The sequence below is a fragment of the Podarcis gaigeae genome, assembly GCF_964106915.1.
Source record: "Podarcis gaigeae genome assembly, chromosome: 2".
Classification (NCBI taxonomy): domain Eukaryota; kingdom Metazoa; phylum Chordata; class Lepidosauria; order Squamata; family Lacertidae; genus Podarcis; species Podarcis gaigeae.
In genome coordinates this window covers 116,768,327-116,795,503 of record NC_139679.1, presented here as the reverse complement: position 1 = coordinate 116,795,503, position 27,177 = coordinate 116,768,327, and the positions used below count along the sequence as shown (strand labels likewise).

The 27,177-nt window shown below is 44.6% G+C and overlaps 2 protein-coding genes across 10 annotated transcripts; both read right to left on the bottom strand.

Annotated features, from left to right (window-relative positions):
- Positions 1–1,491: 1,491 nt before the first annotated feature.
- On the bottom strand, positions 1,492–25,206 carry LOC310837305 (uncharacterized protein). Of its 9 annotated transcripts, none has more exons than XM_083723662.1 (8): positions 24,945–25,206; positions 22,645–23,610; positions 14,533–14,653; positions 13,182–13,264; positions 12,008–12,134; positions 10,778–10,885; positions 9,538–9,738; positions 1,492–2,983 (listed from the first exon to the last, which is right to left on the bottom strand). In XM_083723662.1, exons 2-8 carry the CDS (start codon positions 23,380–23,382, stop codon positions 1,992–1,994), a joined length of 2,370 nt encoding a protein of 789 aa, XP_083579788.1. In that variant the 5' UTR covers positions 23,383–23,610; positions 24,945–25,206; the 3' UTR covers positions 1,492–1,991. The 9 variants fall into 9 exon arrangements, with proteins under 9 accessions (XP_083579788.1, XP_083579793.1, XP_083579790.1 ...); XM_083723667.1 differs by having other exon boundaries at positions 9,616–9,738; XM_083723664.1 differs by having other exon boundaries at positions 14,533–14,638.
- Positions 7,574–9,080, bottom strand: LOC310839509 (putative CENPB DNA-binding domain-containing protein 1; the record flags this gene model as incomplete). The annotated part of the gene is made up of 3 exons (XM_083728147.1): positions 8,670–9,080; positions 7,912–8,601; positions 7,574–7,581 (listed from the first exon to the last, which is right to left on the bottom strand). The coding sequence occupies exons 2-3, from the start codon at positions 8,519–8,521 to the stop codon at positions 7,574–7,576; spliced, it is 618 nt and encodes a 205-aa protein (XP_083584273.1). The 5' UTR covers positions 8,522–8,601; positions 8,670–9,080.
- Positions 25,207–27,177: the final 1,971 nt, after the last annotated feature.

The following is a 27,177-nucleotide window of genomic DNA, read 5'->3' as shown; positions in this document are numbered from 1 at the left end:
TGGAGGGTGGCAATACAAGAATGGGTCTTTTCTGCGATGGCTCCCCATTTGTGGAATGTTCTCCCCAGGGAGGTTCAGCTGCCACCTTCATTATACACCTTTAGACGCTAGGTAAAAACATTCTTCTTTAACCATCCTTTGGCTGATTGACATCCAATGCCCTTTTAAAATGGGGGGCAGGTGTTAATTGGGTTGTTTTTGTTTTGTAATTTTATGTTGTAAATGTCCTGAGACTTGTGGGTATAGGGCGGTAAGGTAAAGGTAAAGGGACCCCTGACCATTAGGTGCAGTTGTGACCGCCTCTGGGGTTGCAGCACTCATCTCGCTTTATTGGCCGAGGGAGCCGGCGTACAGCTTCCAGGTCATGTGGCCAGCATGAATAAGCCGTTTCTGGCGAACCAGAGCAGCGCACGGAGACGCTATGGGGGAAGCAATACTTTCTTGAGAGAGTTAATGCTGTGAGCCCTTCCATCATGGGCTCAGGTTGTCTATATGTGTAAATAAACCATCTATCCTAAAGACACCAGTCTCTGCTGTGTCTTATCTGGAGGTTTGAGGCTAGAAAGGCCACTGTACAAAATTTACATTAATTGCTCCACCCAGTTTTACCTCTGGCCCCGCCCACAGCCAGCATCTCCTAAGGTCTTTTTATTTAGGGCAGGTGCATAACTTTCACTTCAATTATATTAAATTATTTTCACATGTATGACTTCTTTTAGCTAGGCCCCGTAAGCACTGAGTACTTAAAGCAGTATTATACCACTTTAAGCAGTCATGGCTTCCTCCAAAGGAACCTGGGAGCTATAGTTCGTTAAGGATGCTGAGAGTTGCTAAGATACCCCTATTGCCCTCGTGAAGCTATGATTCACAAGAGTTCCTTGGGACAAGGGATTCTTAAACCAGTCTGGGAACTGTAGCACTATGTGGGAAATAGGGGCCTCCTAAAAACTCTCAGCACCCAGACTACAGTTCCCGTAATCCTTTGGGTGAAGCTGTGACTGAAGTGACATGATACAGCTTAAATGTATGTGGCAGATGGAACCTCTGTCTCTCATTGTCACTCTTCTGCATTGTTATAACTATTATAATCATTTAATGCAAGCGAGTAACAACCAGAGACGAAGGCCCCGTCTGCAGCATACATGTAAAGCACTCTAATAATAATAATTTATACCCGCCGAACTGGCTGGGTTTCCCCAGCCGCTCTGGGCGGCTCCCAACAGAATATTTAAAACACGATAAAACATCAAACATTAAAAACTTTCCTAAACAGCACTGCCTTCAAATGTCTTCTAAAAGTCAGATAGTTGTTTATTTCCTTGACATCTGATGGGAGGGCGTTCCACAGGGCAGGCGCCACTACTGAGAAGGCCCTCTGCCTGGTTTCTTATGCCACTTTAAGCCGTCATGGCTTCCCACATGAGTTTTAATCCTTAATGTTCATAGCACTGAGGCAAGCAAGAGACTCAGCCACCATTAAAGGAGACAGTAGACACCCAGCCGGAATTCCTTTTATTATTGTACTCCTTCAGAGCTTTGCAAACAGTGATTCTGAAGAAACAGGCCTGCTCACAAAACACCACGCGATGCATGTGCTTTCTTGTACTGCACAGGTCGCAGAGGATATTTCCACCTGGAGGCTTGGCCTCTCCTTTTATTTACAGAGGTACCTCGGTTTTTGAATGTCTCCGTTGAGAAACATTTCAGTTTTCAAACGCCGTAAACCTGGAAATAAATGCTTCGGTTTTTGAACACACCTCAGAAGTCAAACATGCCACGCAGCTTCCGTATTGAGTTTTAGGTTTTCAAAAGTTTCGGAACTCAAACAGTCTTCCGGAACGGATTACGTTCAAAAACTGAGGTACCGCCTTATTTATTTCTCTGTGGCAATGCAACCTGCTTAAAACCTGCTTTCAGGGACGGGGGCTCGAGCCCCTGCTTCCCTCCTGACTGTGGAAAATGTGTTGCCGTCTACAGAGCGGAAGAGTCTCTCAGCACCCTTCTTGGAGGCCCTGGTGTTTCGCCAGCGCTGCTCTCTGATCGAAACTCTTCCCGCCCTCCAGGTGCGAATAAGGCCTTTGCCCTCGGTGGATTCTCTGGTGCCTGATCAGCTTATCCCTCCGAGAGAAGTTCCTCCCGCACTCGGGGCATTTGAACGGCTTCTCTCCCGTGTGGGTTTTCTGGTGGCACATCAAGTGCACCCTCTGCCTGAAGCACTTTCCACACTGAGGGCATTCGTACGGCTTCTCTCCCGTGTGGATCCTCTGATGTCTCAGTAACGGCTCCCGAGAGGTGAACCCTTTCCCACACGCGGGGCACTCATGCAGTTTCTCTCCCGTGTGGATTTTCTGGTGCTTAGTCAGCGTCTGCCTGTGTCTGAAGAACTTCCCGCACTGCGTACATTGGTATCGCCTCCCCTCTGTCTGAATCCCTTGATCCCGCTTTAACGCCTTTCTGTTCCCGAAGCTTTTCCGATCCTCGGGACATTCGTAGGGATCTGCTTGCGTGCGACTGTTCTGATACCCGGTCAAACCGTCCCCACGGCGGACGCTTTTCCTGCCCTCAGAGACCTCATGTTGCCTCTCACCTGCAGAGATTCCTGGACGGTTATCCAAGAAACATTTCAGCTGGACGTTTTCTTCCAGTGTAGGACTTTTATAGGCGTTCTCTCTATTAGGGATCATAAGAAGTCCCGATTTGTAGCAGGATTTTCTGACCTGCTTGGAGAAGAGCTTTCCCCCCTGTGTCTGCATGGTGTTAACAGCAGGTGGGAGAATTTGCATGACCTCTGTGTATTCATTCTTTTTCTCCATCAGCAGCTGCTTCTCCTGATGCTCTTTGGATTCCCATCGGTCCTCATAAATTTCAGATGCCCCAGGGAAATCCCATCGGGACGTTTCTGCTAACGTCCTATGTGCTTCTGCCAGCAAAGTTTCTCCTAGCTGAGATTTCTCCATCTTGATCCAATGTCTTTTCCCATCACCTAAAGAGAAAGAAGAGAGGGTTTTTGTCTATGTTCTGGTCACCACTTGTCAAGAGAACCCTTCTTGCTGCTCTCCCTTCCTGTTGCATACTCTAATTCAGTGGTTCCCAAAACTCTCCACCCCTCACCCCACGGACCACTTGAAACAGGCCAGACTTGTCAGATGTGAGGGCCAACCAAAGTTGCTGAGCTTTTTTTAGGATTGAAGTTGTTGAGCTTTTTATCCCAGCACATATACTGCCAGGGGGGCCGGATTAAATCAACCGGCAGCCCCTGAAACAGACTTTGGACATGCCTGCAGTATAAGGTCTTTAGTTGTGCTTCTATTGCTCCTTTTATCATTTACACATTTTATTTCATCGCACAGGGCAATTCACATTCCACAGAATTCAAACGGGAACATTGTTAAGATACAACATAAGAAATAAAAGACTGAATAAAAATACAGCTGAAAATATTAACACTGACTGCAGACATGCTGCAGACCACCTGAATGAAGCTAGCAGATTCTTGGCAGCCCACGAGTCACACAGTTTGGGATCTCCTTTAGCTCTCCATCCGAAACTTGGGGTTAACTGCTGGTGGTCTGGTACACAGTAGTGGACCAGACAACCAATGGCCTCACTCTGTACAACTCAGTCCCATATCTCGAATTCCCTCTGACCCCTTGGAGAAAATCTATGATAAGGCCAAAGGTTTATTTTTTTCTGTTTCTCACAAAAAGTCTGCCTATGCTCTCAGAGATCATCAATTCTTGTTCGTGTCACGGAATGATAGAATCACAAAGTTGGAAGAGACTCCGAGGGTCCTCTAAGGGCAATGCGGGAATCTCAACTAAAGCATCCATCCAACCTCTGCTTAAAAACCTCCCATGAAAGATAGTCTATGGATTCTTTGACGGAGGAGCTCTGAGAGTCTGGACCCAAAGTTCTCCCCCTCTTGGGACCTGCTATGCTTCTCTGCTTGTGAGTTCTCCGATGTCTGATCAGCTCAGGTTTCCGGGAAACTATTCTCCCACACTGAAGTCATTCGTGATGTTTCCCTCCCATGTGGATTCTCAAATGTCTCCTCAGATGTTCCTTCCGTACAAAGCTTTTCCCACACACGAGGCAATTGTGAGGTTTCTCTCCCGTATGAGTCTTCCGGTGCCTTGTCAAATCCGATCGCCAAAAGAATTTTCTCCCACACTCCTGACAAACGCAAGGTTTCCTCGCTGTGTGGAACTGCTGATGTTTAAGGAACTTAGTTCTCTCATGGAAGATTTTCCCGCATCTGGGACACTTGTAAAATATTTCGCTGGTACGTTGCCTTCTCTGATCGCCTAGATGCTGCCCGCCGATTCCCACCGGCATATGACAGTCAGATGAATCTTCCCCAGCTTGTTTCATAACAAGTCCTGGTTTGTGCCAGGAGCTTTTATCACACTTGGCGAGCAAAGGGCTTTCCTCCCTGGTGCACACTGTGTGTTTTTCACTCCAAGACTCCTCAAGACCTTCTGAGAGGCTACCGGATTCATTCTGAGCGGTCAATGGCTTCTTCTCCAGTCCACTGTTGAACTCAGATCTTTCCTCGTGGACCTTGGCTGCCACTGACACATTTCTTGGGTCTATCTGTGGAAGAGACCTAGGTGATTCCTCCAGTTCATTTCCTCCATACTGAGAGCACCCCATCTTGATCCAGTTTCTCTTGCTGTCACCTGAAGAGACAAGAGAGAGGAATTTTGCTGGTCTTCCTTCCATTGTACGGCATAACAGGCCCCGTTAAACATCTTTTCTCCCGCAACCCCTTGTATCTAGAATGTAAGAATAACCTGCTAGATCCGGCCAGTGGCCCATCCAGTCCAGCACCCTGTTCTCACAGTGGCCAGCCAGATGCCCCATTGCGAAGTCCACAAGCAGGATCTGAGCCTAACAGCACAGGACTCTCCCAACTTGCAATTTGCAGCAGCAGCAGCAGGCATTGGGAGGAATGCAGCCTCAGGCAGTGGTGGCAGAACATAGTGCAACATAGCGCTCGAACCCACAACCCTCAGATAATAATAATAATAATAATAATAATAATAATAATAATAATAATTTATTTTTTATACCCTGCCCATCTGGCTGGGCTTCCCTAGCCACTCTGGGCGGCTTCCAACAAAATATTAAAATACAATAGTCCGTCAAACATTAAACGCTTCCCTAAACAGGGCTGCCTTCAGATGTCTTCTAAAAGTCCGGTAGTTGTTTTTCTCTTTGACATCTGGTGGGAGGGAGTTCCACAGGGCGGGCGCCACTACCGAGAAGGCCCTCTGCCTGGTTCCCTGTAACTTGGCTTCTTGCAGCGAGGGAACCACCAGAAGGCCCTTGGCACTGGACCTCAGTGTCCGGGCAGAACGATGGGGGTGGAGATGCTCCTTCAGGTATACTGGACCGAGATTAAGGTCTCACGCTCTACCAACTGAGCTATCCCTGTCAGCAGCCTTATGGGAGCCCTGAGATCTGAAGAAGCACAAGACAAATCTTTAGAAGAAACGTAAAAGGGGAAAGGGGAACAGCTCAATGAGGACTGCCCCAGTGTACACACCACACATTTAATTTTAAAAAATATATATATTTATAAATTTTCACAAATAAAATACAATTAATCAAACATTTTCCAGCATACATTCACTTCCCTCTGTCGACTTCCCTCTGACCCCTCCATGTCTTTCTCATTATTATCTTTCGATGCTGCACATTGCAACTAATCATCTATATCTTCTTCTCTCAGCTTTATTCTCAAAATAACTTTTACTACTGAACTTACTTTACACCTGCTAGTGTGCTGGCATACTTACAACATTTAAAAAATAATCTGCAAATGTTTTCCATTCCTCCTTGAAAACTGTTCCACTGTGTTCTTTGATTTTAACAGTTCAACTTGCTAATTCTGCACATTCCATCAAATTCAACTGCCACCCCCCTTTCATGGGTACTGCCTCCTCATGCCATTTTTGGGCACCATCGACACACCTGAAGCAGGTACCGTGGTACCTCAGGTTACAGACACTTCAGGTTACAGACTCTGCTAATCCAGAAATAGTACCTCGGGTTAAGAACTTTGCTTCAGGATGAAAACAGAAATCGTGCTCCGGTGGCACTGCGGCAGCGGGAGGCCCCATTAGCTAAAGTGGTACCTCAGGTTAAGAACAGTTTCAGGTTAAGACGGACCTCCAGAATGAATTAATTTCTTAACCTGAGGTACTACTGTATTTTGGCTACATGACCTGGTGTGAAGACCAGAGAGGAAATGTTTGCATAAAACCTGTTCAGAGAAACTTAAAAGGTGAGTAAGAAGTCTATAAAACGGCACGGAGAAAGGGGACGCAGGAAAGTTTTCCTCCGTCTCTCAGAACAACAGAACACCCGAGGAAGCTGAATGCGTGGAGATTCGGGACGGATTTAAGGAAGTTGTTCTTCACACAGTTAAACTACGGAACTCCCTCCCACAAGAGGCAGTGATGGCCACCAACTTGGACGGCTTTAAACTATGTTCAGACAAATTCATAGTGGATTAAGCTTTGAACGGCTGCCTGCCACAATGGCTGAGCTTTGCCTCCACAGTTGCTGGAAACCACGGGAGGGGAGATGACTCTTGTTCTCAAATCCTGCCTTCAGGTTTCCCACTAGAGTATCTGGTTGGCCACTGTGATAACAGGATACTGGACTAGATGGGCCACTGGCCTGATCCAGACAGCTCTTCCTTTGCAGTTTCTGCAGGCCCACTAGAAACACGTTCACCCATAACTCTGGCTAGAATTAGCTCCGCTGGTGCCCTTCATGGGTTCTCTGCTAGCGGGTCAGTGCCCCTTGGGACTCCCCGCACTCAGGGCGCACTGTCAAGCACTCTGACATTTGAGAGTCCTCTGATGCCGGAGCAACTGATCCTTCCGAGCGAAGCTACTTTTGCAACGGGGGCACCTGTGCGGTCTCTCTCCGGTGTGGATTCTCCGATGTCTCGTCAGGTTTATCCCCTGAGGAAAACAGCTCCCGCACTCGAGGCATTTGTGAAGCTTCTCTCCGGTATGAGTTGGCAGGTGGTGCTTCAGATGCGACCCCCGAGAGAACTTCCTCCCGCACTCGGGGCAGCCGTTGGTATAATTTGCCCCCCGCGTGCCTTTGCTGACGGTCTGGATTCTGCAGGGAGCGATCCACCATCGCGGGACGTTCGGAACGGTCCTCTCCAGCACGTTTCGCAACATGTCTTGATTTAGAGCGGGTCAGTCTACCATACTTTGAGAACGAGAGCGTCCCCTCCCTTGTATCTACAGTGGTGCCTCGCAAGACGAAATTAGTTCGTTCTGCGAGTTTTTTCGTCTTGCAAATTTTTCATCTTGCGAAGCACGGATTCCCATAGGAATGCATTGAAAAACAATTAATGCGTTCCTATGGTCAAAAAAAGTCCAAACAAAGCCAAATTTGGTACAAAAAGAGTTTATTAAGTGCTCTTTAAAGTCACACATACTGTAAAGAGCATTTCAAAAATTGAAGGAACAATAATTTAAGTTTCTAAACATGACAGAAAAGCATTTAAAAATCACCAAAGTGTACAGTACTGTACATACATTTTCTAAGACTCTGGGGGACAACTCAAAGAAGGTACCTCTTCCACTCTTTGCTTCTTGCTGAAGAACCTGGCCATGGTCTGCTGCTTCATCCGTCTTTTCAGCACCCTCGTATCAAAAGTGTTCGCAAGGTCACGTGTCAGGTCCTTGTCAGGGTGGTGCCGCTATGCAAAAGCCTGCACATCTTTCCACTTCTGGCAAATGTCCCTCAGTTCTTTGGAGGACAGCCGTTCCTCAGTTGCTTCCTCCTCTTCCAGCGAGGCCTGCTCCTGTGCAGCCTCTGTCTGCAGTTCGACCAGCTCCTGGGTGGTCAGCTCGTGGTCGTGCTCCTCCACCAGCTCGCTGACGTCCTCCTCTGTGACCTCCAGGCCCATGGTCCTCCCCAAGGAAACAATGTCCTGCTGTGGAACGTAGCCCTCCGTCGTCACAACGTCCAGGAACTCTGCTGCAAAGTCTTCAGCCGCAGGAACATCAGAACTGGCAGCCTCTCCATGCCTGACCACGCTGTGGATTCCAGATCTCGTCTTGAACCGGTGAAACCAGCCTCTGCTTGCCTTGAAAACTTCTGGCTCACCTGAGGTTCCTGGCTGTTCCCGGACGAGGTCTGCGTGCAAGGCCTTGGCCTTCTCACAAATGACGGCCTCAGTCACTGTGTCCCCTGCACGCTGCTTCTCTTCTAGCCAGATGAGCAGCAACTTCTCTACCTCCTCCAGAACAGCTGGGCGGTTCTTCACGATCCTGGTGACTCCCTTGGCTGCATCAGTCGCAAGGATCTTCTCCCTCATCTTCAGGATGGTCCCAATGGTCGATGGATTCCTCCCGTACTCCCTGGCGAGGTCTGTCACACGCATTTCACCGTCATGCTTCCGGATGATCTCCTTCTTCATTTCCAGCGTCATCTTCTCCTTCTTCCTCTCGCCGGCCTCTGCAGCAGCAGTCTTCTTGGGTCCCATGGCAGTACAGCTCCTACCTTCGCAAACCCAAAAAAAATAAAATCAGTGCTTCACATCCAAAAAATTCAAAAGCACCAAACCTCCTAGAAAACACACAAGCTTCCAGATTCTTGCAAACCCCTTCTCAACTATTCCCCCAGCCACCCACCACACAGAAATCCAAACCCAGAAATCTTTTTTTTTAACAACAGCAGAGTGCCCCAATGGTCATAAAAAATCATTAAAATGCAGAAAAAACACACACAAGCTTCCAGATTCTTGCAAACCCCTCCCCAACACCAAGTCCTTGAATTCCAAACACCCCAACCCAAAATCCAAAAACCCCCCAAAAAGTTTTAAAAGTTTAACTTACCAAATGGCTGCAAAAGAAGTTTTGGAAAAGCTTCAAAAATCACCAAAGTCTTCAAAAACCTCAAAGAAGGCTACCACACCACGTGCTATGAGTTGCTCCTCGAAGTCAAGTTGCACCCTGGGTATTAATGGTTTTAAGAAAAAGGAAACAAACTTGCAAGACGTTTTCATCTTGCGAAGCAAGCCCATAGGGAAATTCAGTGGTGCCCCGCAAGACGAACGCCTCGCAAGACGAAAAACCCGCTAGACGAAAGGGTTTTCCATTTTGGAGGCGCTTCGCAAAACGAATTCCCCTATGGGGTTGCTTCGCAAGACGAAAAAAATCTTGCATCCCCCCGCGGGGTTTTTTCGCTTTTTTCGCCCTTTTCTTAAGCCGCTAAGCCGCTTATCAGCTGTTCCGCTGATAAGCCGCTTAACAGCTGATCGCTGGAAGCCGCTTGACAGCTGTAGCGCTAATCCGCTAAGCTGTCAATGGGCTTGCTTCGCAAGACGAAAAAAACGCTATACGAAGAGCCTCACGGAACGGATTAATTTCGTCTTGCGAGGCACCACTGTTCGTCTTGCGAAGCAACTCAAAAAACGAAAAACTATTTCGTCTTGCGAGTTTTTTATCTTACGAGGCATTCGTCTTGCGAGGTACCACTGTACAGAGCAATTTCCTCTACCTACAAGACCTTCTGAGAACTTGTTGGATTCAGTCTCAGTTTCTAGAGCCTTCTTCCCCTGCTCCCTGTCGGACTCACATCTTTTCTCGCACAGCTCAGCTGCCATTGGTCCATTCCCTTGGCCCATATCTGGTTGTGGCTCGGGCTCATTTCCTCCATACTGCGAATTCTCCACCTTGAGCTCACTCCGCTTCCCATCACCTACAGAGACAAAAAGAGTACATTTGGGACTTTTTCCCAGATTCCTGCCACCTCATTGCTTCTGCCTCATATCACCCTCAAAATTTATATCCTGCCGGGTCATTCCACAGCAAATCAATTTGACCGTGCTTTCATGTCTCAGATTTTGTTCAATTTTTGTGTGTGTACATACGTATGAGACACCTCAGATTAATTTTTTCAGATTTTTTGGTCCAAAATTGGTCTCAGGAGATTATTTTTTTTTTTAATTACAATTTTCGCGTGATTTAGGCTAATAGAATTTCTGCATCAGTTTAGGAAAAAACCTGTTCTGCTTATTTTTCAACATATTTGGCTTATTTTGGTATCAAAATAAAGCTAATTTTTGTCTCTTTCAAAATAAGCTACAAAAGTGGTATTAAGTGCCAAAAATTTTGAACAAAATCTGAGACGTGAGAGCACTTAGCACCAGGTGATTTGGCGTGGAATGACCCTGCTCTGTTTCCCAAACCTACAAATGATAAAGCAATGGAAGCACCTAAAAACATATTTAAAGCAATTCCAACACAGAAGTAAGACTGGGAATGATTTCAGCTTAAAAGGTTTGTCGGAAGAAAAAGGTACAAAAAATACCACAGAGACAGTGCCTGTAGAAGGGCTCACTAAATAGTTTCTAGGCATTCCCTTTACCATGTAAGGCATTTTTTTGGGGGGGGGGGTGCGAGAGGACAGAGAAAAGGAAGGTTCTGTTGCAAAAGTGCAAGACCTTTTAGGCTTCTTTGGACACAATGCATCATAGTTAAACTAGATTTAAATCTTAAGTGGAAAGGAGCTCATTGATATTTCCAGAGGTTTTCTGGACTTTCAGGAAAATAGAGAATGCACAAGGAGTCAGTTCTGTTCTGCATAATTTTTTTGGTTCATCCACTAGTCATCAGGAATGCTGATGCACCTGTGTACCTTGGGTAGAGGGGAAAAAAGAAAGAAAAAAGAGTGGCCTTCAGCTCTGCATGGCAACCCCAGTGTCCTTCTCCACGGGCAAACACTGCCAACCCCTTACCCATAGCTTGGTCCGAGGGTCGTTCACATTGCACCGAGAACTGGTGGAACATCTCATCCTCCTTTTTGGGGTGGGAGGAGAAATCAGGTTTGGGTGCCAAAAATCCCTCTTGAGTGGAAAAGAGAAACAGAGAGAGAATGATGTCTAGCTCAGTTCAAAACCCAATAAACATGCTTTTCAAAGCTCCTGCAGCCAATCAGAAGCTGTGCCTTGGTTTTCGAACGGTTTTGGGAGTCGAACTGACTCCTGGAACGGATTAAGTTCAGGAATCAAGGTACCACTGTATATATAAAAAGCTCACACCAACTTTATATTACAGAAGAATATGTGTTATATGCTTTTAATCAAATAATAATAGTGGGGAAATGCTCTTTTTCGGAAAGCCATGCATCAGACAAAAGCTTCAACTTTTGCTATGTGCTATCAATTCTATCCATTTTAAGCTGAACAAAGCCACGTTTTGGTTTCCGAACGTTTTAGAAGTCAAACGGACTTCCAGAACGGATTCCGTTCGACTTCCAAGGTACGACTATACAATACAGTGGTACCTCGGATTAAGTACTTAATTCGTTCCGGAGGTCCGTTCTTAACCTGAAGCACCATTTTAGCTAATGGGGCCTCCTGTAGCCGCACCGCTGGAGCACGATTTCTGTTCGCATCCTGAAGCAAAGTTCTTAACCAGAAGTACTATTTCTGGGTTAGCAGAGTCTGTAATCTGAAGTGTATATAACCCAAGGTACCATTGTAAAAGGAGCCAACTAATCTAGAAAAGAAAGAAACTAAAGAAAGAAGGAAAAGAAACAGAAACTACAAGATCCTCCCTCATCAATATAGCTTAAAAGAGAAAGGTGTGCCCTCTCAGCTGTCATATCTCTTATTCTCAAAGCTGGTGATATCTCCCCTTGCCCATCTCTCACACAGGGTCCTCAAACTGTCATTCCCCTTCATGTGTGTACAGTTTTTACCAAAGTACAACGAGAGAGAGTAATTATATAAGAATAATAAAAAACTATCCAGGGAGATAATAGTTAAGAGAGAGAAAATGGAAAGAAATGGATTAAAGGAACTCCATCTGTCCGTTATGTATGCAATATTTATTCAAAGGAGTCAAATACTCAATCTATTTATTCAATTATTCCGCCCCCCTCCTATAGATTCCAAAGAGGGCAATCGGTTATGCCGGCCGGCATCCACAGCAGCTTCTGGGGCCCGAGAATGACAGAGCCTTACCCAAGGATTCGGTGCTCCCATCTTCCTCCTGCAGGACTTGCCAGAACATTGTCTGTTGGCCTGGCTGGATCAGAGTCGGCTCCACGAGGTGCAAGGAGACACCTGCCTCCTTGAGGCTCATCAACCCCTGGAAAAACGTGAAAGGAACCACCATAGATTTCCCCAGTCAGGTCTCGTTGCACAATAAATAGCATTTAGAGCCATTCATTGCACATGGAATAACTTCCATGAGCACAACGAAACTCCCCCTCCTTCTCCTCCAAATCGGCTCCAGAGACCTGGAGGAAATTAGAGGGGGCATGCAGGGGGAGGACATCTCATTGCGTTCATGAAAACTGATCCCTGCACGCAGTTAACTTAGTTGGATTCCACCGTCTTTGATCCACTTGTAAAGCATAAGGGAGGGGGGAAACCACTTTTCTTGCACTCTTTACAGTGCTATTCAAGCCCCACTGCCCAACATGCAGGTAAAAGCGGGCAGGGTTGCAGCCTTACAGGCCAATCTACTACAGTGCAAGCTCGGAGGCCAAATGCCTTTCATAGGATCATAGGAACATAGAGTTGGAAGGGACCCTGAGGATCATCTAGTCCAACCCCCTGCAATGCAGGAATATACAGCTGTCCCATATGGGGATCAAACCTGCAACCTTGGTGTTATCAGCACCATGCTCTAACCAACTGAGAAAGTTTCGGCTCCTGAATGATCGAAACCCGAACGTCTGGTGTGGCTCCCAATTGGCTGCAGGACGCTCCTGCAGCCAACCAGAAGCCGCACCTTGGTTTCCAAACTGTTCCGGGAGTCAAACGGACTGTATAAACAATGAGGACTAGGAACTCAAATAACTCCAGTGTGCATGTGCACTAGAAAAATGATTTCGCTTTTTGGCCAACTTGTTTTTAACTCTTGACCTTCACCCAAGACTTTAATGTACATTTTACATTTTATGTGAACCGTTTACAGGTTTTTAAAAAATGATTTGTCAGTACCCAAAGTCTGTTAAATAAAGGCTCCTTCCCTCTAAATGGGGGGGGGGGGGGAGAGAACCAGCAGTTTACCAGGACAGGTATTAGAAAACCAGGAAAGAGGAATCATTGCAGCATCCACTGTTAGCCTGGCTCCTCTATAGTCTTAACACACCACACAGAAAAGCTGACCCACCCAGATTTCTCGTACCTCATTCAGACCTGAGTCAGCCATCCTCTGTCCTTCCGCAGGAGACAAGGAACTAGAGTGACCTGAGCACTTGATTCCGCCACCTGCAAAGGGTGAGGGGAAATTTAGAAATGGGGAGCAAGTTAATCCCATCACCTTTAGGGTGTCTGGTTACAGCAGAGTAAGTTTCCTGTTCTGTTAAGCGTTGCATAAAGGAGAGAAGGGGCAGGTTTTCATGCAGTGACAGGGAAAGAGACCCAAGTCACCAATTCCCCTTTTGGTATAGCTGCTAAAAAATTGCACAGACAGCGTCTTGCTTTTGCTCAGCTTTTTCCTGGAGCAAGATTTCTGCTGTTAAGAGATTAATAATAATAATAAGCCAGATTTAGTATTATTATTTATGAATGGCTCCCTATGAAGGATCTTGAAGCCATTTCACAATACTGCACTATATATAGATATACAGTGGTGCCCCGCAAGACGAATGCCTCGCAAGACGAAAAACCCGCTAGACGAAAGGGTTTTCCGTTTTTCGAGGCGCTTCGCAAGACGAATTTCCCTATGGGCTTGCTTCGCAAGACGAAAACGTCTTACCAGTCTTGCGAGTTTTTCCCCTTTCCCCCCCTTTTTCTAAGCCGCTAATAGCCGCTTAGCCGCTAAGCCTTTAATAGCCGCTAAGCCGCTAATAGCGCTAATCCACTAAGCCGCTAATAGGGGTGCTTCGCAAGACGAAGAGACTCGCAGAACGAATTAATTTCGTCTTGCGAGGCACCACTGTATATAGAGATATATTGTGCTTGGGCTATCGCTCTCTCATGCACACGTATTTATAAAGTTAAAAAGATTGCTGCCTATGAACAATTGCATATCCAAAAACAATTAAAAACCCTTACATATATAAAAGTGGATTTCAAATCAAACACAGGCACAGACTGGGATGATGATGATGACAATGATAATGATAATAATAATAATAATAATAACAACAACAACAACTTTATTTTTTATACCTGGCCCATCTGGCTGGGTTGCCCCAGCCACCCCTGGGTGGCTTCCAACACATAAAAAACATAATAAAACATCAAACGTTAAAAATTTCCGATTGCAAGTATTCAGCAAGAAATTGAAAGGGGGGGGGGGAAGAGAGGAAAGAATCAGGTTTCTAAACCCCTCACATGTGGGAGGGATTTATTCATTTCTATGAAATAAAAGCTTGACTTAGAAGACCTGGGCAGCCATTCTGATTCCCCAAAACAAAAGATGAACACACCATAGTTCCTTCCTTTTACAAGACTAAGGCTGCCCAAATTTCATCCTTCTCATAATCCATGAAACGAGAACGACATGAAACACTAATTCGGTGACTTCTTACCCAGCAGCCTGATCTCCCCATCGCTCTCCTGCTTCCCTTCGTAGCAGACCTGTCCCTCGGCGGCATCTGAGGGCTCCTCAACTGCATGCAGAGAAGCCAAACACACCTCTTGCAGCGGCCCCTGAAAGAGGCACAGAAAACCCCTCTCAGAACAGAGGCACAGGAATGATAAGGGCTCTGCACTCCTAAACCCCCTTCCCCTTCGGGTATTAATTCAAGGAACAATTCAGGCCAAATAAAGCTTACCTATCAAAAGTCCTGTGGGATCAGACCAAAGTCCTGTCTAGTCCAGCATTCTGTTCCCACAGTGGCCAACCAGATGCCTATAGGAATCGGGCAAGCATCACCCAAGAGCAAAATTTGTCCTGGGGGCTGCCAATTCAAGGTTTCTTAGCAGTAATTGGTGTTTTATGATTTCACCTGAGTGACATCTGGTGGGAGGGTGTTCCACAGGGCGGGCGCCACTACCGAGAAGGCCCTCTGCTTGGTTCCCTGTAACATGGCTTCTCGCAGAAAGGGAACTGCCAGAAGGCCCTCGGTGCTGGATCTCAGTGTCCAGGCTGCAGGTATACTGGACCGAGGCCTCAGGGTCCCTTCCAACTCTACAATTCTATGATACTACAATTCTGTGCTGCTACGGTTTAAGGAATAACGCGATGAAAGTTATTCTATTCTACTGAAAAAACATATTACAATTTGTAAGAAATTAATCCACCTTTTCATTTAGTTTGACATTCATTTCAACCATCCCCTGTGCCAGTAGTAATAATACCAGTCATAAAATGTCAACAAAAATAAAAATGTCAACTGACTATTTAAACACAATGCCTTTTGGTGTTTAACAGGAATGTTTTATAATGGTAATGGAGCAGTTGTGAACATTTCATATGGCTGCATGTATGAAACTTCTTGCCAACTGAAGAACCATACAAGCATCTTACAAAAAGCATTCAGAGATGCCCCGATAATGTTCAACGGATCGTATCAAGCTAAGAATGTTCTCAGCTTTGTATGTATACATCTAAGATGTATGTGCAGAAAAATAATGCACCAAAAAGCTATTGGGGATGGAGGGAATTTGTGAAAATAAGCCAAGAGGCCTTTTGAATTATGAGGCCTTCTTCCACCTGCCTTGCCCCACCCTCCAGTCTCTGCTTTTCAATTTGTATTGTATTATTTTATGCACTGTGACTTGCCGAAGTAGTTTTTATTGATGATAGTTTAGAAAATATTTGTTATACTTGCTAATATTATTATTAATAATAATTTATTATTTATACCCTGCCCATCTGGCTGGGTTTCCCCAGCCACTGTTAAGAGTAGATTTCTGTTTAATTTTTATATGCTGATATTTTATACTATTCTATACTGTTCTATTTTTTTTTTTCAAAATGATTTTTATTTAGTTTTCCATCCATAACAAAAAAGACAAGACAATAAAGAAAACATACAACACGTATAGTTTCAGGCTCTTAATTTCATGGTCCTTACTCTCCCGACTTCCTCGTACCTCCCCTTTCTGCATTCTCATGTCGAAATAGTTAATTAGCAAATCCCTCCCTTTTTTTAAAATTGATTATACAAATTGTTCAAATTCTTCCACTTAACCATTATCGCTATTAACCCCTATTTTTCTCATTCAACATCAATCTAGCATTCACTGATTTTAGAATATTTCTTTAAATAGTCTTTAAATTTTTTCCAATCTTCTTCCGCCGTTGCTCCTCCCTGGTCTCGAATTCTGCTCGTCATCTCTGCCAAGCCCATGTAGTCCATCACTTTCATCTGCCACTCTTCCACGGTGGGTAAATCTGGTGTCTTCCAGTACTTTGCTATAAGAATTCTTGCTGCTGTTGTGGCATACATAAAAAAGGTTCTATCCTTCTTTAGAACCAATTGGCCGACTATGCCCAGGAGAAAGGCCTCTGGTTTCTTAGGGAAAGTGTACCTAAGTACTTTTTTCAGTTCATTATAGATCAGTTCCCAGAAAGCCTTAATCCTTGGGCACGTCCACCAAAGGTGGAAGAATGTTCCCTCCCTTTCTTTACACTTCCAACATTTGTTCTCGGGCGAATGATAAATTTTTGCAAGCTTGACTGGGGTTATGTACCACCTATAAATCATTTTCATAATATTTTCTCTCAAGGCACTACATGCCGTAAATTTCATCCCGGTGGTCCATAACTTTTCCCAGTCAGCAAACATTATGTCATGACCAATATCCTGCGCCCATTTAATCATTGCAGATTTAACCATTTCATCTTGTGTATTCCATTTCAACAACAAGTTATACATTTTTGACAAGTTCTTAGTACTAGGTTCTAGCAATTCAGTTTCTAGTTTTGATTTTTCCACCTGGAAGCCAACTTTCCTGTCTAGTTTAAAAACTTCCATTATCTGATAATAATGCAGCCAATCTCTCACTTTCCCTTTTAACTTCTCAAAACTTTGCAATTTCAGTCTGTCTCCTTCTTGTTCCAAAATTTCCCAATATCTCGGCCAGTTAACCTCCATGTTTAGTTTTTTAATAGCTTTTGCCTCCATTGGCGACAACCACCTTGGAGTTTTACTTTCCAACAAATCTTTATATCTAATCCAGACATTAAATAATGCTTTTCTGACAATATGGTTTTTAAAACCTTTATGAACTTTTACCTTGTCGTACCACAGGTATGCATGCCATCCAAAAAGATTGTCATAACCTTCTAAATCCAAAACATCAGAATTTTCTAGAAGTAGCCATTCTTTCAACCAGCAAAAAGCTGCTGATTCATAATACAATTTAAGGTCTGGCAGGGCAAATCCGCCCCTTTCTTTCGAATCAGTTAATATCTTAAATTTTATTCTAGGCTTCTTGCCCTGCCAGACAAACTTAGAAATATCTTTCTGCCATTTCTTAAAACAATCCATCTTATCCACTATTTGCAATGTTTGGAACAAAAACAACATTCTAGGCAATACATTCATTTTTATAACTGAAATTCGACCCAACAAGGAAAGCTTCATATTTGACCAAATTTCTAAGTCTTTTTTTACTTCCGCCCAGGTTTTCTCATAATTATCTTTAAATAAATTCAGATTTTTAGATGACATATTTATCCCTAAATATTTCACTTTCTTAACCACCGTTAAACCTGTCTCACTCTGAAACTTTACTTTCTCCAATGTTGTTAAATTTTTCTCCAAAACCTTCGTTTTAAACTTATTTAATTTAAATCCTGCTACTTGACCAAACTCTTGAATTAGTTCTAATACTCTTTTGGTACTAGATTCCGGCTCTTGCAATGTAAGTACTAAATCATCTGCAAAGGCTCTCAGTTTATATTGTTTGGCTCCGACCTGTATTCCTTTAACCAGCTGGTCCTTTCTGATCATGTTCAACAGGACCTCCAGGACCGATATAAAAAGTAATGGAGAGATTGGGCATCCCTGACGTGTCCCTTTTTCAATAGGAATTTCTTCTGTAACCACATTATTCACAATTAGTTTTGCTTTTTGTTCAGAGTATATCGCACTTATACCATTTTCAAACTCTTGGCCTACCCCCATCCCCCGAAGGTTTTTTGTCATAAAACTCCATGAAATATTATCAAAGGCTTTCTCAGCGTCCACAAATATCAAAACAGCTTTAGTGTTAGTATTCACTTCCAATTTTTCTAATATATCAACTATATTTCTTACATTATCTGACAAATGTCTTCTCGGAAGAAAGCCTGCTTGGTCCCTATGTATCTCCTCCATCAAAACTACTTTCAGTCTTTTCGCTAAAATATCAGCAAAAATTTTGTAATCCACATTTAATAAGGAGATTGGGCGGTAGTTTTTGAGTTGAGTCTTTTCTGTCTCAGTCTTTGGTATAAGAGTGATAAAAGCCTCTTTCCACGTATCTGGTGCCTTCTTTCCCTCCAAAATTTCGTTACAAACTTCTTTCAAGGGTTGTATTAGCCATTCTTTCAAGATCTTATAATATTTAGAAGTCAATCCGTCCGGTCCTGGAGATTTGCCCAGTGCCATATTTTGGATGGCACCTTCTATTTCTTGCTCTGTTATTTTCTGGTTCAAAATCCTTTTACTTTCCTGAGAGATCTTTTTCAGTCCATTTTTCTCCAAAAACTGTTCTATATCCGTATCGCTTTGAGGACCTTGTTTATACAGTTGTCTAAAATATTTCTGGAAGCAATCCCTGATTTCTGTTGGTTTATAAATAATCTTTCCCTCCACTTCTAACTTTGTAACAATATTTAATTTTTGTCTCTTCTTTATCTGCCAAGCCAGCAATTTACCACATTTATCAGCCGATTCAAACGTCTTCTGTCTCATTTGCTTAATTTTCCATTCTATTTCTTGGTTCATCAGCTCCATATATTGTGTCTGATATAATTTAATTTCTTTCAGAATGTCCTGTGATTTTGGCTTTGATCTCAATTTCTTTTCCCCTTCTTTTATTTTTTCCAAAATTTTCTCTCTTTTTTCGTTCTGGCTTTTCTTTTTAATTGCATTCTGTTGTATCAAGAATCCTCTCATCACCGCTTTGCTTGCGTCCCAGATAATTCTTTTTTCTATATTGGTCCTCATGTTAATTTCAAAATAATCCTTTAAAGTCTTCTGAGCCTTTTTGCAAACTCGTTCATCTCTAAATAAGGTGTCATTCATCCTCCATCTAAAGGTACCAGTTGTTGTTAGTTTCATCACCATCTTTACTGCGTTGTGGTCGGAGCAAGTCTTTGGGCAGATTTCAACTTTTTTTATCCTAGGTGCCATTCCTCTAGTAATCCATATTTGGTCAATTCTAGTCCATGTCATTTTAGCTTCAGAGTAGAAAGTTCCCTCTCTTTCAAGTGGGTGTGTTGTTCTCCAAATGTCCACTAAATCCATATTGTCAGTCATTTCAAAAAAGATTTTTGGCAGTCTTCCATCTTTTGTGATTACCTGTCTTTGAGATTTGTCCATGTTAGTCGATACTACTCCGTTCATATCTCCCATCAATATTAAGTTTGTGTCCATATAGTCCATCAGTGTCTCATGCAACTTCTTAAAAAATTCAACTTTCCCCTCGTTTGGTGCATAAATTCCTACGATCAGAAATTTCTCTCCTTGAACTTGAATTTCGATTGCCAAATATCTTCCTTGGTCATCTTTAAATTTTAATTTCGGTTGTAGTTTTTCCTTTGCATATATTACCACTCCTCTTTTTTTAACTTTATCTGATGAGATAAATTCTTGTCCCAATCTTTTATTGATAAGTAATTTCCTGTGTAACCTCGTCACGTGAGTTTCTTGTAAACAAATCAAGTCCAATTGTTCTTTTTTTAATATGTGAAAAACGTTTTTTCTCTTTCGGGGTATGTTTAGACCGTTACAATTCCAGCTTAGAAGTTGCAGGGCCATGGTCAATCTATTTATCTTCTCCTCCTGTCGCTCCTAGTAGTTCTTCTTCTTCTGTCGGTGGTTTTAGTCTATGTAGTAGGTTGTCTTTGTCCAAAGTTCCCCCTCCAGGATAGTCTTGTCCCGATTCCGCCCCCTTACGGAGATCTTCTTCGTGTTGGTGCAAGAACTTGTCTTTGTCTTCCACTGTCTTTATTTTCCTTTTCTTTCCTTTATATTTAAAAGATAAGCCTTGAGGAAATTCCCATCTGAATGGTATACTGTTCCTTTTCAGCAGGACCACCAGACTCCGGAACTGACTTCCAGCATCCAAGATTTGCTTCGGAATATCCTTGAAAATTTCCACGAAGGAATCCTCAATTTGCAGAGTTCTCTGATAGTGCAAATCCAAAATTTTATCCCTCTCTTCTTTTGATCTTAACGTTATCAAACAATCTCTTGGTTTGTTCCTTCTTTGCCGTATTCCAAGTCTAAATGCACTCTCAATCTTAAATTCTTCCTTCTCTAAGTCCTTTTGCCAAAACTCCGAAAACTCTTTTGTCAGATAATCCACCAGGTTGTCTCCTTCACTCTCGGGTATTGCTCTGATCCTTAAATTCCTCTCCTTCCTCTGCATCTCAATCATCGAGAGCGCCAGATCATGGTCCTCCAACTTCTTAACGACCGGTGGCAGTCTTTCGTCAGTTGCGGTTGCAATCTCTTTAGCTTCCTCTGCTATCTTCCGAATGGTGGATGTTTCCTCAAGTAACTTTCCAATATATTCTGTGTTGGAGTTCACTTTATTTCCAAGTTCAATTATACTTTTAGTGTTAATGTCTATTTTTCCTGAGATCTCTGCTACTGTTTTATTTGTTTCAGCAACTTGTTTACTGGATTCAGCAACTTGTTTACTTGTTTCAGCTCCTTGTTTTTTTAATTCTGCGCCTTGCTTTTTTAGCTGGTCTAAAGAGTCATTTATTTTTCCCAGTAGTTTCGAAAGTGCCTCCTCAGACATAACTTTTGTCTTTTCTTGCGGAGTGGCAGCTGCCCCAGGGGCTCCAGATGTAGAAGGTCTCCTTTTCATAAAAGACTCAATTCCGTATTGTTTACCAGACCTTAAAGCTTTTTCCTGAGGCTCTCCTTTGTCTTGATCACTTGCCATAACCGTATCTTACAGTCAAGGTCACTCTCACAGTCATATCTCCCTTTTCCCAGCAGCAGGCTAAATTCCACTCTATAGCTGTAGTTAAGCCGAACTCCTCCAGAGGGCGAATGTAGCAAATCTTCCCTTTAGAATTTTAAATGGAGACACTTTTCCTGTAAATATATTCCCAAAGCATTCAAAACCGTTTTCAAAGTCTTCAAAATCTCACAGAAACTCTCAGAAGGCCACAATATTGGTCTTTGCCAGATTGAAACAAAGTCCCAACAGTTCTAGCAAGAGTGTATCTTTTAGAATACAGTTTAACACAACTTTGTAACTTTAGCGCTGTAACAGTTCACAGCCAGCTTCCCTCTCCGGCAGTCCGCTCCAGGGTCTGAGCGCAGCGGTAAAAACTTTCCCCTTCTATACCGGCAGGGAATTTAAAGCAATTCAAAGTACAATCTCTTCCCCCCACTCCTGCCTTCAGGGGGGAAGGGTCCCAGTCTTTGATCGATGGTTTATTTTTCAAAGAAAACTTTAAAGTTAAAGCTTAGTAGCTCTTTGCTTTGATCTTGCTGCAGAGCGGAAAGGTAGACTTCCCTTTAGACCTTTTCCGTTTCGGCATCCAAATTCAAATATTTTAAAGTCCCAATTGGTCCTTAGATTTTATCCTACTCACGGATAGTAGATTCTTTTGTTCCAATTCAGAGGAAGAAGTCAGCGCTCTCCGTCAATGGCGACGCGGCTTCACTCCGCCGGCTGGGTACAAGCGACTCTCAGCTCCGCGCCACACACCCGCTGCCGTTCCAAAGCCTTTAAAAAGGCTTTTTCGCAACTTCGGGGGGGCGCAAACGGAGCCCACCGAGTCTCCGGTTCACAGGCTTCGTGCCTGTGACTTTTTTGGGTCCCTGCTTCGCCGTAGCTACGGGACCCGAACCCGCGGAGCCGATTCCCCTCAGGAGCTCCGAGGGAAACCCGCCATTAGACGATGGCGCTAACCGGAAGTCCCTATTCTATACTGTTCTAATGGATTGTTGAATATTACTTGATTTGATATAAGTTGCTTATTTTAAAGTTTTGTTTTATTATCACATTTTTGTATTGGATTAGATGCTTATAAGGGGTATATTCTTTGTTTCTTCAGCTTGTAAACCGCCTTGGGTATTTTGAAAGACGGTATACAAATTAAAAGTGAAACGAAATGAAGAAAAGATAGAAGGAATTTGTTGGCGAGGCCTGTATGACCCCACTGAGGCCAGAAAGGTCACTTTCCTGTGTCTGGTAAAAAGTGTTGCCTGGAAAACCAAAAGCTTCCATTTTTACGGCTGCATATGATCTAGAGATGCATGCCTTTTGCTGAGATACATAACTTGGTAACTTCTAAAAGTTAACCTGATGCTTTGGAATTCTTAATTCCCTCAGTGCTAATAACCAAAAAAGGCTATTGATTAGCGCAACAACCTTAGTGTGGTTAATTGAAGAAAATTCACCGCAGCTCCCTGCTAAAAATCCCACCCATTGCTAACTGAACAACTGCAGATGACACCAATAATCCAGGCCACCACCTGTTGCTTGAGAGGGACTCCAGGGATGAAAAACCTTACCTGCCATTTGTCTGTTTTGCCCACCTGCTGGCTGGCCATCAGGAACTCCTCTGCCAGGGCCACCGCCTGCGAACACGACTCCGGTCCTCCTGCTCGGATCCAGCTCTGCAGCTCTGGCGGGAGGCTGGCCAGGAACTGCTCCATGACCAGCAGCTCCAGGATCTGCTCCTTGCTGCGTCTCTCCGGCTTCAGCCACCGGTGGCAGAGATCCTGCAGCTGCAGGTGGATCCTCTGGGGGTCCTCCACCTGCTGGCAGCAGAACTGCCGGAAGTGTTGGCGCTCGGCCTCCATCCTCAGGGCGACCCCTCGCAAGATGGCCGCCTTCACCTTCCCATAATCCTCTCTGTCTCCGGCTTCCAGGCTCCGGAAGGCCTCGTCTGCTTCCCCACTCAGCGCAGGCAGGAGCCGAGCCGCCCACTCTCTCCTGGGCCAGTGGCAGGCTTTGGCCACTTGCTCAAAGGAGGCCAAGAATGCCTTGGCGTCTTCCCAGGGGGCAGACTTGGGTGTCTCTGGGGGGCTTCCCCCTTCTGGGTGAAGGGGCTGCAGGGTCTTCAGGAACTGCTGCCACTGGGCTTCCCATCGCTCTTGCCTCCCCTTGCCAGGTCCCCCTTTGCCGTCTTCAGACGCTCCATTTCCTGGTCGCTCGATCGTAATTCCAGGCAGGAGCACCCTGCTTGCTTTTCCTGCTGGGTCTGGTCTGAGTTCCAGTTCTGGACCTGTAGATTTTTGCTTCTTCATCGCTTCACTGGGCCAATCTAGAAGCCGGTTGATTGACAGGAAACTATATTTGCTCTCAGTCCCTGAAAGTCTGGCCAGAAACACAAAAGAAGGAACAGCTATCTTCTTGGTTGATCTTCTAGTCCTTTAAAGGACTGGATTGTGGTTGATGGGGTTCAACCGTCATAATCACCACCTGCCCCTGACCATTCCCTGGCAGTGATGCTCAGTGGTTAGGCGATAGTCTTCCTGAGTGAGAAACAATGGACTTAGTTTATTAACAAACGACATCCCCAAGGACAAAAGGAATATATTTTTGTGTATAACCGCAGCTGCAAAAATACTTATGGCAAAATATTGGAAAACAGAAAAAGTACCACAAATGACAGAATGGCAAGTTAAGATTTGTTGTTATTGGTAGAAGGCAATGTTAATTTACACTTCTTTGTTTTGCTGTCTGTATGGTTTTCTTAAGTCAATAAAATAAAAATAAAAAGTGGGGAGGGAGAGAGTAGATGCAGGGAGAACTGATGACCAAAGAACATACTCTTAAAACCCCAGAAAAAGGACCCAACGTGTGCACGTCTCTATGTGAATTAAAAAAGAGAGAGGCCAATGATCTCCCAAGTTCAGCATCTTTAAGTATTTCATTAATTCATTAATTTCCTTGATTTTATTATTATCTTTATTGAATTTATTGAGTTTATATACTGCCTTTCATTAAACAATCTCAGGGTGGTACACAAGATAAAAACACGAGGTTAAATCACAAATAAATACTTAAAACAGAAACAACAAAACCATAACACACGCACAAACACATTTAAAAGGCTGTAGAGTATTAATCAGCCAAAGGCCTGGTTGAAAAAGAATGTTTTTGCCTGGCACCTAAAGATATACAAGGCAGGTGCCAGGCCAGCCTCCCTGAGGAGAGCATTCCACAATTGGGGAGCCACCGCCGAAAAGGCCCTGTTCTCATGTTGCCACCCTCCGGACCTCACATTTAGAGCCTACTTTTATTTCCAAGAAGCTTAAGCTGGCTGACATGGCTCTCCACTTCCTCATTCAGTCCCCACAACAGCCTTGCGAGGTGGGTTAGGCGGAGAGGCAGTGACTGGCACGAGGCCACCCAGCGAAAGTTTTGCAGCCACGTGGGTACATGAACCCTGTCCTCCCATATAAAGTAAGTAGGATATGAATAAACAATGTTTCGTATGCTTAAAGCCCCAGGGTTTGAAGCCTGGCATCTCCAGGTGAGGCTGGGGCTGCCAGCCAGTGCAGACAGTCTTGGGCTGCATGAACCACTGGTCTGGCTTGGTATAAGCTTCCTATGTCAGTAGGATATAAATAAACAACATTTTGCATGCAGGTACGACCCAGGTGAGGCTGGGACCGTCCGTCCCCCCGCCTGAAACCCTGGCGAGCCGCTGCCGCTGCCAGCCTGTGCAAGACAGTATTGGGCTGCAGGCAGGCGCTAATGCAGGCGGCTCCTCCGGCTCCCGACGGGACTTCCCTCTCGCAGGGCTGCAGGGCTTCGAGAGAAGCTGCCACAGCGACCAAGCCGGAACGATCCCGGTTCCTACCGCGATCGATGGCGATCCCGGTTCCTACCGGCGCTGCTCCGCACTCGCTCCGTTTCGGCGCCCGCGAACTACAGTTCCCTGGTGCCGTCCCCGGCTGGAAGCGGGGCGTCGGAGGCTGCAGGCGGTCCCTGCAACGGCCCCGATCTCTCGCTTTAAGGCTGCAGCCGCCTCCTCCTCCTCCTCTTGCTCGGTGGTTTAATGGCGGAGTGGCAAGAGGCAAAACCCGGAGGATTCACACGATCGCCCCCTTCTGAACGCCGGGATGCGTGCAACTCTCCCACGCCAGCTCCGCCCCGAAGCACGCGAGGGAGAGGAAGAGGAGCGCGCCTTAAGAGGGACGGAGAGGAGGCAAGGCTGGGATCCGCGGCTGCAGCATCGTCCTCCGCAGGGATCGGGGTCCCCTCGCCCGCCAACCTCCCGGACGGAGCCTTTTTTTGCAGCCATTCGGAGGGAACCGAGCAGCCGAGAGAGTTTCAGCAGCCTCCTTGCCGCTTCAGATATGGCTCTATGGGAAACGTCTAGTTGGAGGGGGATCCAAGGGTCGTCTAGTCTAACCCCACGCAATTCTGGAATCTCAACGAAAGCAAGGCCATCCAGCCTCCTGAGGGAGCCCGTTCCACTTCCAACAAAATATTAAAATACAATTCTCTGTTAAACATTAAAAGCTTCCCTAAACAGTCCCTAACAATCATTCTGACATTTCAGAACTCCCTTCCTCCTCCTCCTGCGGTTCCTTAAATTTATTTCTTACATTTCCTGCATGTTCTAAATTAATTTAACTCATTCCTTTATCCATCTACTTTAAATATAGGTAAAAGGTAAAGGTGCTTTACCTTTTACCTATATATACTCCTATGAAACTGCAGGTTATTACAATAATCCTGCCCATTTCCTTATCTGTTTACAGTTTGTTTGTTTGTTTGTTTGTTTGTTTGTTTGTTTGTTTGTTTGTTTGTAAATATTCGATTTCCATTCTTTTATAAAAAGTTTGTTATCTTGATTTCTTCTCCCCCCCCCCAATTCTGCATATTCCACCAGTTTTTGTATCCATATTTATAGATGACCCTACAATTCTATGATTCTGTGACCTGCCCACTTCATCCTAAGGTCCACAACTTTGGGGCAGCTACAAAAAATGCCCATTCCTGAGTCAGCTCCTCCTGCCAGGGTGAAGGTGGAGGAAGTACCAGGAGGGCCTTCTCTGCTAATCTCAGCACCTGTTGTTGTTGTTTAGTTGTTTAGTCGTGCCTGACTCTTCGTGATCCCATGGACCAGAGCATGCCAGGCACTCCTGTCTTCCACTGCCTCCCGCAGTTTGGTCAAACTCATGCTGATAGCTTCACGAACACTGTCCAACCATCTCGTCCTCTGTCGTCCCCTTCTCCTTGTGCCCTCCATCTTTCCCAACATCAGGGTCTTTTCCAGGGAGTCTTCTCTTCTCATGAGGTGGCCAAAGTACTGGAGCCTCAGCTTTCAGGATCTGTCCTTCCAGCGAGCACTCAGGGCTGATTTCCTTCAGAGTGGATACGTTTGATCTTCTTGCAGTCCATGGGACTCTCAAGAGTCTCCTCCAGCACCATAATTCAAAAGCATCAATTCTTCATCGATCAGCCTTCTTTATAGTCCAGCTTTCACTTCCATACATCACTACTGCGAAAACCATGGCTTTAACTATACGGACCTTTGTTGGCAAGGTGATGTCTCTGCTTTTGAGGGCCCTGTTTAAATGAGATGCTTATCTGGTGCTTTCTGAATACTGCAGAAATAAAGATGATAAGGATGATAGTCTTGCTGCATGTGTTCACTCCTCCCTTCCTTTCCTCTGTTTCATCACCATCCCAATATATGCCACTTTTAAATAAATTTATCCTTCCCGGCTTCTACAACAGCAGGCTGATCTCTCCTCTTTTTTTCTTCCCTCGTGGTATTTTACACTTCCATTGTATCTCTTTCATTCAGGTGGAAACTTCTCTTGGGCTGCTGTGGTTCTCTAGAAAATTACAGCTCTGTTGTTGCCTGTCAAATTTCATCAAGACTGAGTTATCTGCAGTTGGAGTGCCAGCAAGATTTCAAGAGTTTGAGTGACTGCAATTTTGGGGGTTTTTATTTTTGGCCAGAAATCAACTTCCTGGAAGGGTTGTCATTTGCTCTCTAATGTCTAGATTTGAGTAATAAGAGAGAAAGACATGAAGGAGCCAAAATTTGCAGGTCCGAAATAGGGCTCAGATTCAAG

What these genes read in the sequence shown, in the direction of transcription:
- LOC310837305 (XM_083723662.1), bottom strand. Translation starts at nt 23,382, where the DNA reads ATGAAGAAGCAAAAATCTACAGGTCCAGAACTGGAACTCAGACCAGAC. An exon ending in TGGGAGCACCGAATCCTTGG is followed by an intron (nt 10,886 to 12,007) that starts GTAAGGCTCTGT and finishes TTTCCACTCAAG; the next exon opens with AGGGATTTTTGGCACCCAAA. An exon ending in GTTCTCAGAAGGTCTTGTAG is followed by an intron (nt 2,984 to 9,537) that starts GTAGAGGAAATT and finishes CTTTCTCTTTAG; the next exon opens with GTGATGGGAAAAGACATTGG.